Source organism: Tenrec ecaudatus, chromosome 4 (assembly GCF_050624435.1).
Source record: "Tenrec ecaudatus isolate mTenEca1 chromosome 4, mTenEca1.hap1, whole genome shotgun sequence".
In the NCBI taxonomy this organism is placed as follows: Eukaryota; Metazoa; Chordata; class Mammalia; order Afrosoricida; family Tenrecidae; genus Tenrec; species Tenrec ecaudatus.
In genome coordinates, this window is record NC_134533.1 from 117,658,900 (window position 1) to 117,679,533 (window position 20,634).

The 20,634-nt window shown below is 48.1% G+C and overlaps 1 protein-coding gene across 7 annotated transcripts in view; it reads left to right on the forward strand.

Moving 5' to 3' along the window:
* Positions 1–20,222, forward strand: part of KMT2A (lysine methyltransferase 2A) — a 79,805-nt gene extending 59,583 nt beyond the window's left edge. For all 7 annotated transcript variants that reach the window (XM_075546661.1, XM_075546663.1, XM_075546664.1 and 4 more), the window contains 10 exons: positions 143–4,361; positions 4,965–5,045; positions 7,485–7,549; positions 8,858–9,028; positions 11,992–12,066; positions 15,392–15,570; positions 15,724–15,827; positions 17,438–17,521; positions 17,940–18,069; positions 18,584–20,222. In XM_075546661.1, the coding sequence (XP_075402776.1) occupies positions 143–4,361; positions 4,965–5,045; positions 7,485–7,549; positions 8,858–9,028; positions 11,992–12,066; positions 15,392–15,570; positions 15,724–15,827; positions 17,438–17,521; positions 17,940–18,069; positions 18,584–18,859 (5,384 nt within the window). In that variant the 3' untranslated portion in view covers positions 18,860–20,222. The remainder of the gene's footprint in view (positions 1–142; positions 4,362–4,964; positions 5,046–7,484; positions 7,550–8,857; positions 9,029–11,991; positions 12,067–15,391; positions 15,571–15,723; positions 15,828–17,437; positions 17,522–17,939; positions 18,070–18,583) is intronic.
* The last annotated feature ends 412 nt before the right edge of the window (positions 20,223–20,634 follow it).

Genomic DNA, 20,634 nt, shown 5'->3' on the forward strand with positions numbered 1-20,634 from the left:
TCAGGCAGCTTCCCAGTTACTCATCAAGAGCTGTAGGTCTACCTATGTAGACAGACATGGATAGCCGACACACTGACACCAATGCCTCCAGCACATTTGCTCTACCTGTAGTCCACTTGATTCTGTTTTCTCTTTCGTTTAGGAAGCCCTACCCCACCCACTCATGAAATAGTCACGGTGGGTGATCCCTTACTGTCCTCTGGACTTCGCAGCATTGGCTCCAGGCGGCACAGTACTTCATCCTTGTCCCCCCAGCGGTCCAAACTGCGGATAATGTCTCCGATGAGCACTGGGAATGCGTACCCCAGGAGCAGGCTCCCCTCGTTTGCTCCGACCACCGGGGCCGCCGCCGATCCTGAAACAAGTGCCAGAGCTGTTGACCGTGGCGTAGGGTCGCCGGATTCAAGCCCTGGTTTAGGGCAGACCGTTCCCACCTCGTCACACTTTCCAAGAACACTGGCTTCTGTAGGCACTAAAACCAGCCACTTGGAAGGGTCTCCACCATCAGAAATGAAGCATGCCGGTGCTCCAGACTCGGGGTCTAAGAGCTCCCTGAGGGGAGAGAAGAGCAGAGTGCTGAGTTCCAAGGGTTTCGAGGGCGCTGCACATCATCTGGCTTACCCTGGAATTCCTAAAGTGGTCCCACAGGCCCATAACACAACCTCTGGAGAACTGAACGTCAGTAAAGCCGCAACTTTTGCGGAACCCTCTTCAGCGCCGTATCCGTCTAAAGAGACCCTCTCCTTCCCATCACTCCATTTGAGAGGGCAAAGGAGTGACCGAGACCAACCTACGGATCCTACCCAGTCAGCGAAGCCCTCCTCCGATGATGAGACTGAGATCAGAGCCTTGAAACTCTCTGGAGTGAGCGACAGGCCGTCTCTCATACGCGAGCGCTTGGGAGGGAGTTCCAGAGACAGGAGACACAAAGGGAAAAAGTCTGGTAAAGAAACTTCCAAAGATAGGCATTCCATGAAATCTTTTTTGGAACCTGGTCAGGTGACAACTGGCGAGGAAGGGAGCCTAACGCCAGAGCTCACTGATGAGGTGCTGACTCCTGAGTTTATGGGACAACGACCGTGTAATAACGTTTCTTCTGATAAGACTGGGGAGAAAGGCCTTCCGATTCCAGTAGAAGGCTCTTCCAAGGAATTACAGACACCCCGGAAGCGCACGGTCAAAGTAACACTGACACCTCTAAAAATGGAAAGCGAAAACCAGTCCAAAAATACCTTGAAAGAAAGTAACCCTGCATCGCCTCTGCACGGAGAGTCGGCGTCGCCAGCAGAACCAGTTTCAGCCTCTGAAAGTCCAGGAGATGGTCCAGTGGCCCAACCAAGCCCCCAGGATACCTCACCCCAAGAATCTCAGAGTAACAACTATCAGAATCTGCCAGTGCAAGACAGAAACCTCATGCTTGCCGATGGCCCCACACCTCAAGAAGACGGCTCTTTTAAGAGGAGATACCCTCGTCGTAGCGCACGGGCCCGCTCGAACATGTTCTTTGGGCTCACTCCACTCTATGGAGTAAGGTCCTACGGAGAAGAAGACATTCCATTCTACAGCAGCTCAACTGGGAAGAAGCGCGGCAAGAGATCAGCGGAAGGACAGGTGGATGGGGCTGACGACCTCAGCACATCCGATGAGGATGACTTATACTATTACAACTTCACGAGAACCGTGATCGCCTCCAGTGCAGAGGAACGGCTGGCATCTCATAATTTATTTCGGGAGGAGGAACAGTGTGATCTTCCCAAAATTTCACAGTTGGATGGTGTTGATGATGGGACAGAGAGCGACACTAGTGTTACAGCCACAACAAGGAAAAGCAGCCAGATTCCCAAAAGAAACGGCAAAGAGAATGGAACTGAGAACTTGAAGACTGACCGACCTGAGGGCCCTGGTGAGAAAGAGCATGTCATTAAGAGCGCTGCTGGCCACAAACACGAGCCAAAGCTGGACAACTGCCACTCTGTGGGCAGAGTGAAAACTCCGGGGCAGGCTTCCTTGGAAGCTCAGCTCAGCTCGTTGGAATCGAGCCGCAGAGTCCACACAAGTACCCCCTCAGACAAGAATTTACTGGATCCCTATAATACGGAACTTCTGAAATCCGATTCGGACAATACCAACAGCGAGGACTGCGGCAACATCCTGCCCTCGGACATCATGGACTTCGTGCTCAAGAACACCCCGTCCATGCAGGCTCTGGGTGAGAGCCCAGAGTCGCCTTCGTCAGAACTCCTGAATCTCGGTGAAGGCTTGGGTCTCGACAGTAACCGTGGGAAAGACATGGGTCTTTTTGAAGTATTTTCCCAGCAGTTGCCAACAACAGAGCCTGTGGACAGCAGTGTCTCTTCCTCGATCTCGGCGGAGGAGCAGTTTGAATTGCCACTGGAGCTACCATCCGATCTCTCCGTCCTGACCACCCGGAGCCCCACTGTCCCGAGTCAGAACCCTAACAGACTAGGTGTAATCTCCGACTCGGGGGAGAAGAGAGTACCCATCACTGAAAAATCTGTGGCCTCTTCTGAAGGTGACCCAGCACTGTTGAGTCCAGGAGTCGATCCAGCCCCTGAAGGCCACATGACTCCTGATCATTTTATCCCAGGACACATGGATGCAGACCACATCTCCAGCCCCCCTTGTTCAGTGGAACAAGGTCATGGCAACAATCAGGATTTAACTAGAAACAGTAGCACCCCTGGCCTTCAGGTACCTGTGTCCCCTACTGTTCCTATCCAGAACCAGAAATATGTGCCCAGTTCTACTGATAGCCCTGGCCCCTCTCAGATCTCTAATGCCGCTGTCCAGACCACTCCACCCCACCTGAAAGCAGCCACTGAGAAACTAATTGTCGTAAACCAGAACATGCAGCCACTTTATGTTCTCCAAACTCTTCCCAATGGAGTGACCCAAAAAATCCAGTTGACCTCTTCTGTTAGTTCTGCACCCAGTGTGATGGAGACAAACCCTTCCGTGTTGGGGCCCATGGGAAGTGGCCTCGCTCTAACCGCAGGACTGACTCCAAGCTTGCCAGCCTCTCAGCCTTTGTTCCCTCCTGCTGGCAAAGGATTGCTCCCCGTGCCTCCTCATCACCAGCACTTACATCCCTTCCCTGCAGCCACGCAAAGTAGCTTCCCCCCCAACATCAGCAGTCCTCCTTCAGGCCTACTCATTGGGGTTCAGCCTCCTGCAGATCCCCAGCTGTTGGTTTCAGAAGCCAGCCAGAGGACAGATCTCAGTACCACAGTGGCCACTCCATCCTCTGGACTCAAGAAAAGACCCATCTCTCGTCTACAGACCCGAAAGAGTAAAAAGCTTGCTCCCTCTAGTACCCCTTCCACCATTGCCCCGCCCGAGGTGGTGTCCAATATGACTCTGATCAACTTCACCCCCTCCCAGCTCTCCAGCCACCCCAATCTCTTAGATCTGGGCTCACTTAACACTTCATCCCACCGAACTGTGCCCAACATCATAAAAAGGTCTAAAGCTGGCATCATGTATTTTGAGCAGGCACCCCTGTTGCCACCGAGTGTGGGGGGCACTGCCGCCACCACGGCGGGCACGTCAGCCCTAAGCCCGGACACTAGCCACCTCGCGTCAGGGCCCGTGTCTGGCTTGGCCTCCGCTTCCTCCGTTTTGAATGTCGTGTCCATGCAAACTACAACAGCCCCTACAAGTAGTGCGTCCGTGCCAGGGCACGTCACGTTAACCAGCCCAAGGCTGCTTGGTAACCCGGATATTGGTTCAATAGGCAATCTTTTAATCAAAGCTAGCCAGCAAAGCCTGGGGATGCAGGACCAGCCTGTGGCTTTACCGCCAAGTTCAGGAATATTTCCACAATTGGGGACCTCACAGACTCCCACTACTGCCGCAATGACAGCCGCGCCCAGCATCTGTGTGCTCCCCTCAACTCAGACCACAGGCATAGCAGCTGCTTCCCCGACAGGGGAAGCAGAAGAACACTATCCGCTTCAGCACGTGAACCAGCTCCTTGGCAGCAAAACTGGGATCCTCTCCTCCCAGCGAGAGCTTGACTCTGCGTCAGGGACCCAAGTATCCAGTTTTACCCCGGCAGTTGATGCTCCTGATAGCACAGGGCTCGAGCAGAGCAAGGTTGTACCCTCAGCTATGCAAGCCAGCTCAGCCTCTCCTGGAGGCTCGCCATCATCTGGACAGCAGTCCGCAAGCCCCTCTGTGCCGGGTCCCACTAAACCCAAACCAAAAATCAAGCGCATCCAGCTGCCTTTGGACAAAGGGAATGGCAAGAAGCACAAAGTTGCCCACTTGCGGACCAGTTCTTCTGAAGCACACATTCCAGACCAAGAAGCCAGCATCGCCCCGCCGACCTCAGGCACAGGGTAAGTCTTCCAAACAGACCCTGGGGCTGAGCCCTCGGGCTCTGGGCTAGAGGCTGTTGAAGAGGCAGGCTGATGGGAAGGGCACTCCTCTGGGCAGGTTGCATTGCTTGAGGGAAACCTGGAATAATTTTTGTTGTTGTTTTGTAAGTCATCATCAGAGGTGAGTTGTCTCGGCTGTAACCACACCTCTGTTCTTTGATCTGAACCAGTGTTGCTCTTGGCTCCAGTTTCTCTTTTTGCTGAGGTTTAAGATGCTAGAAAATGATCGTTTCTGTCCGGAGGGCAGAGCTACCTGCTACAAACCCCGAGGGCTTTGTTTTTAAAGGAAATTTATCCTTGAAGTATAACAAACATAAAGCCCACACGCAACCTCGACTCGGATTGGGACAGTGAGCATTTCTAGCTCCCAGAAGGCTCCTAGCCACTGATCCTAACCTGTGTCACAACAGGTAAGTGTTGCCCACTCAGACGTTTGTCACGTCTTGAGAGAGTTGTGACTTTAGATTTGCCTGCATATTTAAAGGCATCTACTTTTTGCCTGCATGTTAGTAGGCATCTACTTGCGAGTGGTTTTTCTTGAAATGACCAATAATTCTGTTCCAGAACTCCAGGTACAGAGGCTGAGCAGCAGGATAAAGCGAGCGTGGGACAGTCGGCACAGCAGGAGTGCGGGCAGCCTGCCAGGTCAGCAGGAAGGGGACTTCTGTAGGATTAAGCCTTTCACTCTCTCTCCCTGAGGTTTTAAAGAAATCGTTATTTCTGATTGTTAATAATTTTTATTTTGGTGTCAAGGGAATTTTTTTTTCTGTCAGTGGAGTAGTACACGGTTACAAAGAAAGCATAGAATTATGCAGAAGCACAGGTAATGGTTCCAGAACCTGAGTGTCCTCAGTTCTTTGGAGCTAGTCACTGGGAATAATAATTTGTTTTATCTGTGGATGTCCTGTGCATATACGTATTATCTTGGTTATCTAGTGCTAGTATAACAGAAATACTTTAACAAATGAAATTAGAGGCTGGAAGTCTGCATTCAGGCTACTGTCTCTAGGAAAGACCTTCGCCCTTTGTCGGCTCTGGGTGGTGGTCCTTGTCTCCACTGGGCGCTTGACATCCCTTAGCGGTCTCCGTGTATCTGGGCATCGATCTTCTCCTTTGTCTGTGATCCTGTACACAAAGGACACACTTTGCATGTCGCTCCCGTGGTGATACAGGTTTCCACCTCTGCACCCCTCTCTCTTCTGCTTTATTGTGAAACAGAAGGTGATGGAGGCCATACGCCCGAGAAACGCCCCTTACAGCAGACCCGGAGCATGAGCTACGGCAAGATGTTGCCACCATCCTTACGGCAAGATGTTGCCACCATCCTAATCACCTCAGGTCCCAGCAGATTACGTGATTGCCAGGCCACTGAGAACCATGGCAGAGTTGACACGTTTGGGGGAGATGCAATTTAATCCATGGCACATGTATTTGTGGAATATACGAGCGTGCATTTTTTTACATAAGAGGAACAATATTGTTCTCTGAACTTGCTTTCTCACCATATTGTATAAAATCTGTGCTAGCAATTACAGGCCGTTTTTTAAAAATTGTTTTGACATATGGTTCACGTATCATACAATTCAGTGGTTTGAATATATTTTTTAAATTGTGTAATTAACACCACAATCAATTGCAGAATATTTTCTTCACTTTTGTACTCATTGTTATCAGCTTTCCTCTTTCTTGCACCTCCCCTATCATGACCCGAAGGAATTATTCATCTAGTTACTGCTCCTAGATCTGCCAATCTTGCATTTCATTTAAGAAAATCTTACCCCAAATCCCCAACAACAAAATAAAACACAGAAAAACTTTAATCCAAAGGAAAGCTGAAAATAATAAAAAACTAGATCAAATTTTAAAGTGGTTCAAAAGATAAAACAAAGGATAAGATGTTAAATTTTACCATATATGTATTCATGCTCTTTCTGATGCACTCTGTCTGAGGGCAAAGCTTTTTACATCACTGGTCAGTGGTCCAAGGGAGTTCAGTGTAGCCTTAATCCCTCTGAGGGGGTTTGCAAAGAAAAATTTAATTTCTAATACATTTCCCTCCTCTGGTCTTGGATTTTATTATTTACAATTCTTGAATCCTACAGGCTGATGTGCTTCTTCCATGTAAGTTTAACTCATACCTCACCTAGTCTTGCTTTTAAGACTCAGATGCTATTCTTTCTGATAGCCTAGCACCATTTGACTTCTTCACGTGCCGTGTGTGTGTGTGTGTGTGTGTGTGTGTGTAATTGTATTGTACAGACAGATCAGTTTTTCAAAGTGAATGAAACTGCCCCCTGGGGAAATCCAGGGGCTGCAAAACAGGTGCCTGTACTTTAATCCTGGATTGTAGGTGATAGTACAAAGGTTTTCATTGCCAAGGGGGGTGCTGAGTAATTGTTTTTCTGAAAAGAGGCAGTAGGCCAAATATGTTTGGCAGCCTATGGTATAGATCCAGTAATATGGTTAACTAGTCCCCTATTAATATACATTTGGATTGTTTCCAATGTTTATTTAACTTCTTTTTTTTTTTAATGGTGGTTTAGTAACTAATGCAGCTTACTTTGCTTTGTAGATAACACAGCTAATTGTTTAAGTAGCTACAGGACTTTCTGGCCTGTGTCTTTTTTTTTTTTCTAATACCAAAGGAATAAGATGGTTCCAAGGATACACTGTGTGGCTTCAGAGTCAGAAACTTACTGTCATGTTTATACAGGAATGTGGTGGTGCTGCTGCTGTTTTGTTCTACAGCAGTGGTACTCAACCTTCCTGATGCCACGACCCTTTCATACAGTTCCTCATGTTGTAGTGACCCCCCAGCCATGAAATTATTTTCGTTGCTACTTCATCTCTGTAATTTTGCTACTGTTATGAATCGGGCGACCCCTGTGAAAGGGACCCCTGTGAAAGGGACCCCTGTGAAAGGGACCCCTGTGAAAGGGTCGTTCGATCCCCAAAGGGGTTGCAACCCTCAGATTGAGAGCCGCTGCTCTACAAGAAGCCTGTCTGGTTCATTTTCTAGCAGTTTTGTATAAGAAACGCCTGATAACAATAGCTCATATATGATTTTCTTTTCGTTTCATCTAGGCAAATGGCTGTTCTTCCCGAGCTTCAGGCAACACAAAACCCAGCAAGTGAACAGGAGAGTACAGGTGCGTGGGTGGATAACAGCTTAGAATCCGCGGAAAAAGTGAAAGCGAAAAGGCCAATACAAATGATCTACTTTACCACTTGATTTTCTTTAAAAAAACAAAAAAGAATTTTCCCTGTGGAAAAAAAAAGTCTAGCTGCAAAGTTAATATGTGTGCCAAAGTTGTAGACTGAAACTCAGAGCACCTTTGTTCGGGTCCAGTTCCCTCGCACTACATTACCTGTGATCATTTGACAACTAAAGGACACAAAACTAAAACCTAAAAATACTCTTTTGCTTTACTCGCTCTAGTTATTTAAATAACTAATTATAACTGGGCTTCATCTGTTAGTTGTTACTGTAGAGAACCAAACTTTTTTATTATGCCGTCATATTTGCTTACAGTACCAGATCATCCTCATAGCCGAACGTCTATTTTAATGAATTTGATCTGCAAACAATGAGTTAATTAATGATTAGGGAGCTGTGGGTGTAACTCTGCCCAGTTCCATAGATCCCATAGAGAGAACGAGCCCCAGAAAGAACGAGATAGAGCAAACACGTAGGCAAGAGATCTGCTGGTGTCACACTGCTGGTTTGCTCATTCCTTAAGGCTTGGTCCATCTCATGGAAGAAGGTAGTGAGGGTTGATGGTTCGAAGCACAGACTCTGGTGGGTTGAAATCCCAGCTTTAACCCTTCTCGGCTGGATTAACTGAGACTAGTTACTTAGCTTCTCTGCCTCAGTTTCCTCGTGGTTAAAATGGAGGTAACTACATCTCCCTCATTGAAGTGTTGTGAGGTTTGCATGACTTCCAAAAGAGAGCCTTACAGTTCGAAGTGCTCCGTGCATAGTAACCATCATTTTGTGGCGTTGACTATTGAGGGCAGGTTCTCATTGAAGACCTGGAATAGAAACACTGCTAGATACAAAACCAAACCCTGCTGGTTCAGTCACTCACTAGCACAAAGGGTGCTGTGCCTGGCTGCTAACTGAAAAGTGGGGAGTCCAAACCCGACCCCCTGTGGTTCCTGGGTGGACGGATCTGAGGTCTACTTCTGTAAGGTGACGGCCAAGAGCCCTACTGGGCGATTCTACTCTGTCACTGGGGTTCTCTCTTGAAGACCCCTAACAGCAGCAGCAGCTATGGCCAAAGGCAAGCTTTCTGCAGCTTTGAGCCTCGGTGTTGTGATGTGTGAAACGAGAACAGTGACAGCCGCAGAACGTACCAGGCTTCGCGATAATGTGTGCCACCTGCATTGCGCATTGTTGGTGCTCAAAAACATTGCTCGTGGCAATTGCTTTGGTCCCTCCCCTTTCTCTTTCTTAGAGCCTAAGACGGCAGAAGAAGAAGAAAGTAATTTCAGCTCCCCACTGATGCTTTGGCTCCAGCAAGAACAAAAACGGAAGGAGAGCATTGCTGAGAAAAAGCCAAAGAAAGGACTTGTGTTTGAGATTTCCAGTGACGACGGCTTTCAGATCTGTGCTGAAAGCATAGAAGGTGAGCTGCGACTAGGTCTGCATTTTACAAGCCATTTACGTGGACAGATTCATGCTAGATGCGATGGAAGATACTCTGAAAACCAGTATGCATTTTCTTTTATCTTTGAGAAGGTAATCTTATTGAAGAAATATGAGGGGGTCCTCAAAAAGTTTGTGTAAAAATATAATTTTAAAATTAAATAGACGTATTCCATTTCCCAGCGTAAGCTCCAACAAGGTTAGGACCCTTTTGTACACAATGAGACCAGCTGTTGAGTCCACCCTTTCCGAACCAAGAATCCTGGGGATCTGACCGAGTCCCGGTGGTCCTTTTCCCATTCGTAAGTGAATTAAAATGAGTGGCCTGCAAAGACTTTTTAAGATGAGGTAACCACCACCACCCCCAAACAACTCAGAAGGAGCCAAATCAGCACCCCAAGGAAGATGCCTAGTGATTTCTCTTCAACTCCCCCAAGAATTGCCGCCGTTCGTTTAGGGGAATAGAAAGGAACATTGTCATGATGGAGCCGTGCTCGCTGGTGAGACTTTCCCGGGCTTTTCTGCTAAAGCTTTGGTTAACTGTCCTAAAACACTCACATCATCAGTAGGCGTCCCTGCCTGGGGCCTCCAGGAAACCTACAAGCAAAATGCCTTGAATGTCCAAAACCCTGTTGTCGTGACCTTTGCCCTGACTCTTGCTCTGACTGGACCACTTCCACCGCTGGGTGGCCCTTGCTTTGATTGTGCGTTGTCTTCCGAGGCTCACGGTAAAGCCCTGTTCCATCTCCTCTTACAGTTACTGCAGGAACCTCTGCAGGGTCTTGACCCTGCTTGTTTAAAATGCCCTTGGAAAGCTCTGCTCCCGTCAGACGCTGACCTGGGAGCATCAAACAGAACGGTTGCACAACTTTAACTTTTCAGCTGGGCTTTGTAAGCTATTGTTTCTGCTGTTAATCATCAAATCAAATCCTCTCCTGGTAGGGCACAAAACAAGATCAATTTTTCTCTTGAAAATTGATGTGGCTGATCTGCTGCTGCAGGCTTTGTCTGCACCTTCGCTTCGTCCCTTGAAGTGAACGACGCATTTACAGATGGCTGACTTTGTAAAGCATCGATGATTCCACTGTTCTTCCACCCAAGCTTCATAAAGTTGATGTTTGCTCTTGCTATAATCTTAGCAAAATCTAGGCTTCTCTGATAGGGGCTCTTTTCAGATTTATATCTTAGTATTTTAGTGCCTCAAACTAGATCCTGTGCGCACATCTGATAACAAGTTTGTATGAATTTATTTTGGTGCAGAAAAAATTTGTAGCCCGTGAATGTTTTTTGTAACAAATGTATTTTCATCATATTTCGAGACCTATCATAGCCTGTAATTTATGTGATAGTTAATAATATAGAAGCTTTGTTCTTTAATAACACACCTACTTTCACATAGCAGTTAAGGTCGCTGTTCGTCTGCCCGTTCTTCTGGCTCTTGCCTGTGTACCTTACGTGCCATTCTCCCGCCTCTGTACCGTGAAGCATATGATTCCTTCTGGCTAGATTGCTCTCCTCACCTTCAGTCCCCTGGCAAACTCCAGCCCATCCTTCAAGATTCCACTCAAAGTGCACTTGCACTTCCTTCTTTCTGCTCCTTAGATGAATGTGTTCCTTCCTCTTAACCTAACATTTTTTTGGTAAATGTTTACTTTCATGTCTCATTCACTTAATACAGCGGTTCTCAACCTATGGGTCGCGACCCCTTTGGGGGGTGTCAAACGAGCCTTTCACAGGGGTCACCTCAGACCATCGGAAAACACATAAATATGGCACAATATTAAAATGACATTGTTTTGTGATTAATCACTATGCTTTGATTATGTTAATTATGTTCAATATTAACCATGAGAATATATCTTGCCTATCAGATATTTACATTACAATTCTTAACAGTAGCAAAATTACAGTTATGAAGTAGGAAGGAAAATAATTTTATGGCTGGGGGTACCAGAACATGAGGGCCGCGGCATTAGGAAGGTTGAGAACCGCTGACTTAATAGGAATTTCTCATCAGGACTCACGTTTTATTTTCTTTGCTCCAAGCATGAAAACGTTCCTCAGCTGTTGGAGAGTTAGTGAATGTTCTCTAGGCAGAGCTCCAGAGGAGTTCAGAGAGAAGAAAGAGCATGGTGCATGAGCGAGAGTTCTCAAAACATAAACCAAAAAACCACAGGAGACTAGAGAAAGAAAGGAGAGAGGAGAGTTAGGGTTAGATGTAGGGATGGGGTGGCTTTCTAAGAAGCAAGAATGTGAGCCAAGTTAGAAAGATGAGATTGCATTTGGTAGGTTTGGAATAAGCGGTGTTGGATGGGATGGTCAACATTAAACCCCAGGTAGTGAGTGGTAAAAGAGAAGTTTGGGAAGAGGGAGGGATCGGAGATCGGTTTTGGAAGGCCTTGCTCACATTTCAGAGAGTAGAAGGAAAGCAGACTTTTAAGAAGCCTAATTTGATAGCTCCATGGAAGGTGGATTAAGTTCGAGTCTAGAGCATAGGCAGGAGCCACTCTGCAGCATAAAGATGTAGCCGTTGGCTCCCATCCAAAGAGCCTTGGAAACTGGAGCAGCTCTGCTCTGTCTGCAGGGTAGCCCCAAGTCAGAATCAACTTGACCACCACAAGTTTAGTGTGGGCCGCGGAGGCAAGCAATCCCAGCAGGAATACTACTGCGTCAGCAGCAAAGTCAGTTAATGAAGCAGAGGACTGGAGAGTGTGGCACGTGCTGGGCTGTGGAGCCTCAAGAGAACACAGGACACAGAGGGCTGTGCAGGTTCAGGCCTGAGAGCATGCATGTCCTCTCCGGCAGAGTGAGAGCGCCTCGCCGGCTGCTCTGCTATGGGACTCCGTTCACGGACAAGGGAAAGCGTTTTAGAGCGGCCCTAGTGAGGGCGGGGAATGTTTGCGGAAATTCTCCCGCCTATGCTTTTCTTGTCTTTCATTTTAGATGCCTGGAAGTCGCTGACAGATAAAGTCCAGGAAGCTCGATCGAATGCTCGCCTAAAGCAACTCTCATTTGCAGGTAATTGCTAGAGCCACCGGTGTCTGGTAATTCGTTGATTTAACCCAAAGAATTGATTCTACAAATAATCAACTTAAAAATGCGATGGCTTTGTTGAGATGTGTCGCCTGTGTACCATATAATCCCCCATTTAGCACATACACGTCCGTGGGTTTTAGTGGCCACCGAGGGGTGCAACTGCAACACCCTATCTAATTGCAGGATATTTCCACGAAACCAGAAAGGAATCCTGTACCAGTTCACCCTCATTCTCACCCCCCACTTCTCCCGGCAGCCCCCCCATGTTTTTATGTTCCTAGATTTTCCTAGTCTGCACAGCCCACAGCAGTGGGATCCGTTTCTTTCATGTAGCATGCACTCTGGTGACGTGGCTGGCTGTGCATGGCCGCTAACCTTGAGTCAGCCGCTCCACAGAAAATACAGGAGGAGCTCTGCTCCCATGAAGACGTGTCGTTTCCGAAACCTGCAGGGGAGTTGTATTCTGCCTTCTCGGGCCGCGGGATTTGGGGCGTGGCTCCCTGGCATGGAGAGTGGTTTCCTTTGAAAACGTTCCAGTGGCCCTCCATGTCATGACATTCCTTTTTATTTTCATTTATATTTTTTGAGAGAGAAAGTGAGTGAGTGAGTGAGTAAGTGAGTGAGTGTTAGAGAGAGTGAGAGTGTGACTGAGTTAGTGAGAGTGAGTGAGTGAGTGTAAGAGTTAGTGAGTGAGAGAGAGAGATTGAGTGAGAGTTAGTGTGAGTGAGTGAGAGAGTGAGAGTTAGTGTGAGAGTGAGTGAGAGTTAGAGTGAGTGAGTTAGTGAGAGAGAATGAGTTAGAGTGAGAGTTAGTGTAAATGAGTGAGAGAGTGTGAGTGAGTGAGTGAGTGAGTGAGTGAGTGAGTGAGTGAGTGAGAGAGAGAGTGTGTGACATTCCTTTTTATTACCAAGTTGTTACCGCTGTCTGGATATGCCATGTTTTGTGTGTCCGTGCATCCGTATCATTCATACCCGTGTTTTGAGTGACCACTAAAGATTTTCCTGAATCTAAAGCAGAATGTTCGTTTGGTTTCTCTTGAGTCCCGGCTGTTAAATAGTTCCTATGGATGGAAGGAAATCAGACTTAAAGGAATTTCACTTTCTCGGAAGTGTTTTGGTTTAAGAGGGAGCTTCAACAGTGAGCTCAGACATAACAGCAGTGGGAATGGCAGCACACTGAGCCGGGTCTCCTGCTCTTGAGCATAGGGCTGCTATGAGAGCTGGGTCGATGGCACCTCATCACGAAAGATGACAGACTTTGTTCGTATTAAACGGCAGATATGTGTAGGCCTGGAATTACAGCCTCTGCACTTTTCCATATTGTTCATACATTTTTTCAGGAAAATATTTTTGACCCAACAGGCACTGTTTCTCCCCCCAAAATATAGGTGATCAGTAACCTATGTTAGGAGAACCCATCTCATTCATAATGTTTAAAATAGAAATGACAAGCTGGAAGATTTGGAGAGCATCAGCACAGCTAGAGATAAAGGACAGTCCTCTGAGACTGTGGCCCTTAGTTGCTCTTCGGGCCCAGAAGTGAACTCACCCCGGTGGCCCCGTTTTCAGGTCTAGAAAGGGAACAGGAACTCTGGGAGGGGGGGGGTGCGGGGGGGGGCACACACACCTCTGAACCATGTGCAGCAGCTAACCAAAGACAAGGTTCCCGAAGACTAGGAAAGAAGATGGAAACCGGAAACAGAGGGAGAGAGAGGGATGTCTTGTTAAAGTTAGAGGATTGAATGAACGAAGTGAAACAAAGTGTCTGAACTGTTGAAACTGGTGACCTGCTCTGTAGACCTTCCCCCAATTTACAATACAGGGTTGACGAAGCCAACAAGCACTCAACATCGTGAACGTAAACGGGCTTCGTGGTCAACAGGGTCGGGTAAAACCCCCAAGAGTGTGGCCCTTGGTCACTTACCCATTCGGTCTAGAAATGAACTCACCCCCTTGGTCCACTTTTCAGCTCAGCAGCGGGCAGGGCTCTCAGGGAAACGGTCACTTTGCAGTCCTCGCCACAAGGGCAGCATTTGTACAGGGACAGAGCGGGGGAGTAGAGAAAAGGAGGATGGAAACCGGAAAGAGAAAGTGGCGTGAGTGATGTTACATCGTGGGCATCGCAGTCGATGAAACGAAATGTAAGATAGCTGTACATTGCTGAGTGGGAACTGACCTGCCCTGCACCGTCCCTCAGGTCACAGCTGAAAGGGTTTTTGCTGAAAAAGGATAGCCGCTGTTTTTAAGCCTCTTCCATTTAGTGAGAAAGCCAGTCATTTTAGAAAGTTCTTCAATGTCTGTGCTCGCAGACTTAATACAACTGTTATTTTCATAAAATAAGAAATGGTAAAAGGCGTTCGCTAATAGCACGTGAGTAAGCAAGACCATACAGCGATATCTCCCACACATTCCCTGTAACACTATGGGAACAGGAAGCGGTAGGAGCGCAGTGCCGAGATTCCCTTTGAATTTTAGAAACTGTGAGCCCTCAGAACCCCAGTAGGGCCGTGGCCCCTAATTAAAGCTGGGATCATTTCTTAGAGTCGACGGTCCCAACTCAAAGCCCATCTTATTAGCTCTGTGACTTTGGCCATGTGATTTAAGGCGAGGACGCCCCAGTCTCCTCCCTGTAAACTAAAGCAAGTGACCGCTACCTCGTGCTCATGCTGTGAAATGAAATAACATTTACGGGACTCCTGTGCACAGAGACGCTAGTCCATAGTTTGGTGGCTTGCTTTTTTACTTATCATGAACATTTTCTCATAACAATGAATCTGTATCAGCATCACTTTAATAATGAGGGCCAATTTCACTGGAAGAATTTATGCATTTGAAGTATGGTATTGGCGAAGAATATTGACAAATACCATGGACTTCCAGAAGAACAAATTAACCTGCCTAGGGAGTATATCAGAATACACCTTAGCAAGGAGGACAATAAGATTCCATCTCGTGTACTCTGGGCATGTTAGCAGGGGTAGCCAGCCCCTGGGGAGAGCATCAAGGTATAGAGTGGTCAGTGCAGAGGAAGGCCCTGGAGGAGATGGACTGACACCCCAGCTGCAGCTAGAGCCACAATTGGGAGGAAGGTACAGGTCCCAGCAGTGCTTTGTTCTGTTCTCCATCTGAGTCGGCAACACTCGGTGGTACCTAACCAACACCACCAACTGCTACAGTGCTCCTTGCTGGCTGGCATTTCCAACCACTCCCCTTCTGGCGGAGTCCTCCTCCAGCACAGGCAGTGTGTTGGTACTGTCCAGTTTCTCGTCGGTGGCACTCTTCACCACCCTGTCCTTTTGGTCCTACAGGTGTTAATGGTCTAAGGATGCTGGGGATTCTCCATGACGCAGTGGTGTTCCTGATTGAGCAGCTCTCTGGGGCCAAGCACTGTAGGAATTACAAATTCCGCTTCCACAAACCAGAGGAGGCTAATGAACCCCCCCTGAACCCGCATGGCTCAGCCAGGGCTGAAGTCCACCTGAGGCAAGTCCATTCTTCTCTGTAAGCAGGTTTGGGTCCTTAGCTCACGGTCTAACTGCTTCCCATGTCACTTCTAAGATTTCTGACATGAGTACAACACGTCACCGTTGTCACTGAAGCACTTCCCCAAATTCATTGTAATTCTCTTGACTTCAGGAAGTCGGCATTTGACATGTTTAACTTCCTGGCCTCTAAACACCGGCAGCCGCCTGAATACAACCCCAACGATGAGGAAGAGGAGGAGGTCCAGCTGAAGTCAGCTCGGTGAGTTGTGAGCAGAGAGAGGCCACTAGAAGGATTCTACTCCAGCTGGCCAGGGTAACAGGCAGTTTTGCTTTTATCAGAATTTTCTGAAATAGATTTAAGAAGACCAAAATATAATTTGCGCGGAAGTCGCAGTGGCTGGCTGGTGAGAAGAGAGGGTCTCAAGTCAGAGAGGTGGAACTCAAATATTTAACTCTACGCTATCGGTGCATCTTCTCCGCCCATAGTGGGCGCTGTCTGCCCGAGACTGCACCACGACCATCACAGCCCCAGAGCAGTGATGGAGCAAAATGCCATCCCTTACCTGTCAGTGTGTCATTCTTCCACGCTGGCTGGGTGCGGGATGCTGGACGCTGGTCCGCGGGTATTTCAGCTACCATGGATGCACATGTTACGGCAGAGTTCCCAGTAGACGAGGGAAGGGAACCCGCCCGTTGACTTCCAGTACGCTGGCCAATGGAAACCGTGAGAGTGGCGGTGACCCTGTCCTGATGCAGCACTGGAAGATGAGCCCTTCCGATTGGACTGGGGACGATCCGCCTCCTCAAAGTAAAGCTGCCCTTAGAATGTGAGCGGAGCAGAGCTTTTGAGGCCATCATTAATGAGAACAGCTGGTAACCCCCGTTAATAGTCAGACTATGGGGTAGATGAGGTATGACTCTGGGACAACTGGAAGTTGCCAAAAATGAGATGGAGCACTAGTCTACATGCGACTGAGCTGAATGGGCTGGTGTTGGCCATGTTGAATCCAATCATGTGGTCTGCTGTGCTTAGAATGAAAAGTTGAAAAGGAATGTCATCCCATTGTTTTTATTGGTTGTGCAAAAGTATTCAACTATGTGATTGACAAACTTTAGATAACATTGTGAAGGGTAGGAATTCCAGAACACTTACTTGTGTTCACGCGAAACCAGTACTCAGGCAACAGGGAGGATCCTGTGAGTTTTAAAATCGGGAAAAGTGTGGGACACAGTTCGGTGCTTTCACCGTGCTTATGAAGCTCTGTGCTGAGCAAGCAGTCTGTGAAGAGTAATACGGCATCAGGCCCTGGAAAAAGACTGATGCTCAGACGATACCACCTTACTTGCAGAAAGCAAAAAGGGCTTAAAGCACTTACAGAAGACCAAGACTACAGCCTTGACACTTCAGCATAAAGAAAATGAAATTCCTCCCCACTGGACCAATAAACAACTCCATGAGGAGAGAGAGCTCATCGAAGTTGTCCATAAATTCATTGTCTTTGACTTTTCACTCGGGGCCCCTTGGAGCAGCGATCCAGCCCCACGTTGCACTGAGCCTGTCTGCTGCAAAAGATCTCGGCAAAGGGCAAAGGTGTCACCTGGAGGACTGAGGTTTACCTGACCCACGCCATGGCATCGGCAGTGCTCGCAGCAGGCGGAGGACAGGGTGCGAGGCCGGGCAGTGTGGCTGTTGGACAAAAGGAGGCTCTGGGGTCGCTCGGCGTCCGAGAAAGCGCAAGAGCGCTTACAACAGCGCGTCAGCAGAGAGCTTAGCGTGGTGATAGTCATTCTCTAGAAACAGTGGGTTCACCACTCAAAACACAGTACTTCCTGCGGCGAGTCATTAACACCAACACCCTGTCTTTTCAGGAGGGCCACTAGCATGGATCTGCCCATGCCCATGCGTTTCCGGCACTTAAAAAAGACTTCTAAGGAGGCAGTCGGGGTCTACAGGTATGGCTGAGATAACTAAGGACGTTTTCCCCCATCACAGGGAACCAAATGCAGGGGTAAACCCCCTCGTGCTGTAGGGGAGGATTTGATTTTTTTTAAGTGAAGTTTTTATATTTCACTAAGTGAACCTGATGTCTTGAGATCTTACAACTCCTTGTGTGGAACAAGGAACTTACCACAATTACCGCTTCTAAATGGGCGACAGATGGAGACAGAATTTTAATTAATTAAAATTAATCTTCTAATTAAACAATAAGGAATAATTAATTTACTCATAGCATGTGGGTACAAATCTTTTATTTTTTCCTTCCAAGTCTGGCCTTCCTGGAGAACAGAAGGACCAGGAGACTTTACTCACGTCTCCATGTCAGACTTTGCAGGATCCGTGGCTGATCTCTTTCCCATCTTCGTTTCCTAGGTCTCCCATCCATGGCCGGGGTCTGTTCTGTAAGAGGAACATTGATGCGGGTGAGATGGTGATTGAGTACGCAGGCAACGTCATCCGTTCCATTCAGACTGACAAGCGAGAGAAGTATTATGACAGCAAGGTAAGTCCCTCCTCGCCTTTGCGTGCTCAGTGATGTTGCTGTAGAAAGGAGCTACCGACTGTAAATATGTTCCCTGGAACCCAGAAGAAACCACATTTTATTGATTTTAAAATGTGCCATCTCCTTCCCTGCCTCCCTTAACCATTTCCACATCCCTGAAGTTGGTGGTGCGTCCAGGAGAAATCCCGAATCCACTGGTACGGATGGGTAGGCAGAGGTCCTCCTTGAAGCTTCCCCTGAGCAGACCTCGGAATCTAAAGCACACGGCCCACCCACATTTTAGACATCCTTGCGTGCAGAGGTCATAGGAAACCTGTCGTCTAGCTAGCGTCTCTAACATAAGGCCTCCTCATGGAGTCACCTGAAAAGTATTTACTGGGAGAACCTGGACATTTTTTAAAAGACACGTTGTCCATGAACAGCTTTGAAGTCCCCTCGGGAGGAGATAGGGAAATATCCCCAAACCGGAGCCGTGGTAAACAACCGGGTCCTCTCCTTTCTTCTGCACGTGTAGGGTATTGGCTGCTACATGTTCCGCATCGATGACTCTGAGGTGGTGGACGCCACCATGCACGGAAATGCCGCACGCTTCATCAACCACTCTTGTGAGCCCAACTGCTACTCCCGGGTCATCAACATCGATGGGCAGAAGCACATTGTCATCTTCGCCATGCGGAAGATCTACCGAGGAGAGGAACTCACCTACGACTACAAGTTCCCCATCGAGGATGCCAGCAACAAGCTGCCCTGCAACTGCGGCGCCAAGAAGTGCCGCAAGTTCCTGAACTGAACCCACTGAAGGCCTTCCCCAGCAGCTCCTGGGTCCACGATTGAGTGGGCACAGTTGAGGGGCCTCCGTGACGGCTAAACTCCCTCATGCCCCATATTCACCTCGTACGTGTGAGCATAGTTCTGGGGAGATGAGGGCTTGAAGAAAAGATCCATGATCCACTTTCTTCTGCCCCACCCCCAGGGGATGCCGTTACAAAGTGGGAAACGGGGTCCCTAGCCAACATACTTGCCTGGAAGGAGCCTACAGAGGGTTAGTTATGTTGAAAGGTTGGGCCTGAACTCAGGACTGGCGTGAGCATCTACCCAGAGGGAAGTTGCCAGCCCTGGCTCAGCGTTTTCATAAGCACTATCGGTGAGGGGCGGGCAAGGCCCCAGAGAGTGGGTCGGTTGGGTCCCTGATAGTTGGCCAGCCAGGCCCAGTCTGTGGCCATCTGTTGGACAGAGGTCTGTTGAATTTTCCTAGTCCCCTCCCACTGGATTCGCTTCTGGTTGGGAGACAGGATTCCTAGCACCTTGGGTGACAAAAGGCTGTCTTAGGGTTGTGCCAATCTATTACCAAACATTGAGCCTGTGGGCTGTGAGTGGGGCTCTCATCCACATGAACCTCATCTCAGCCAGTTCCCTTTCTTGACAATAGGAGCGGCTTCCTTCTCTCCTTCCTCCTCTGCCTTCCTTCATTTCCCCTGTCCTTCATCCCACCACTTTCCATTCTTCTTTCCGGGTGGTAAAGGGGTTTGCCTCCTTGCTCGAGGACACTCGCTAATGGGCATAACGTGTGCCCACAGAAAGTTCCATGAGCCTGTAAGCACTCCAGGGAGGAAGTGGACAGGAGCCACTGGGCATAACCAGACAGAATTTGGAGTTTTAAAGATCTATATGTAGCATGATTTCCTAGAAAAGAGGAAAAGGATTATTTAAATAGGATTTGAATCATGCAGCAACCAGAGTATGGCCCTCGGGCTGAGCTCTGGCTTCCATTCCTAGGACACAGTTACCGTCATCTCCCCCTTTTCAGAGACAGGAAGACTTCACTTTTCAAAGGCCCATGTCCAGTTGAAGGCAGAACACTAATCAGATCCGAGGGCCCAGAACTTGGGGACTAGGCCACTCTGTGCTGAGGAGGCTGCCACGTGTGTGAAGCCCATGGATACAGGAAATTAAATGACACTACTGCCCTGATTCCTCCTTACGTTGGGGTGAAAGCAACACCACACACTTCTTTCTTCCTTCTTCCCGAGATAGTGTCCTGAACCCCTTAAATTAAGTCATTGGCTTTTACTCTGTTCCGTTTACAGTTTACTATTTAAGGTTTTATAGATGTAAATATATTTTGTCTATTTTTCTATGGGAAGCACTTCACAGGGAGAAGCACTTAGGACAAGGCTGTTTTTAACCGTGGTGTTCTCCTCATGTAGAAGACGGGCTTATGATAACTTTTTATTTTCATAGGACGAAGTTAGAGAACATCCTCAGCTGTGCACACAGTCTGCTTTTCCTGCCCAACTTCCCCCTAGAAGGTGTGATTTTTGTTGTTGTTTCATGTGTAGTTTGTTTGTGCCCTGTTGACATCAGTAACTGTTTCCTGCCTTTGCTTTTCAACAATAAATGGAGGAGGCCCCCACCTTCACTGCGCCCCTCCCCTCCTTCCCCTATGGAAGCTCCTCAGAGGGCTATAGGGTCTTGATACAATGCTCTCTCCTTGTCTCTGCCACATGCTCTATCTATCTATCTATCTATCTCTCTCCCTTCCCTCCCTCCCTTCTTCCCAGGGGA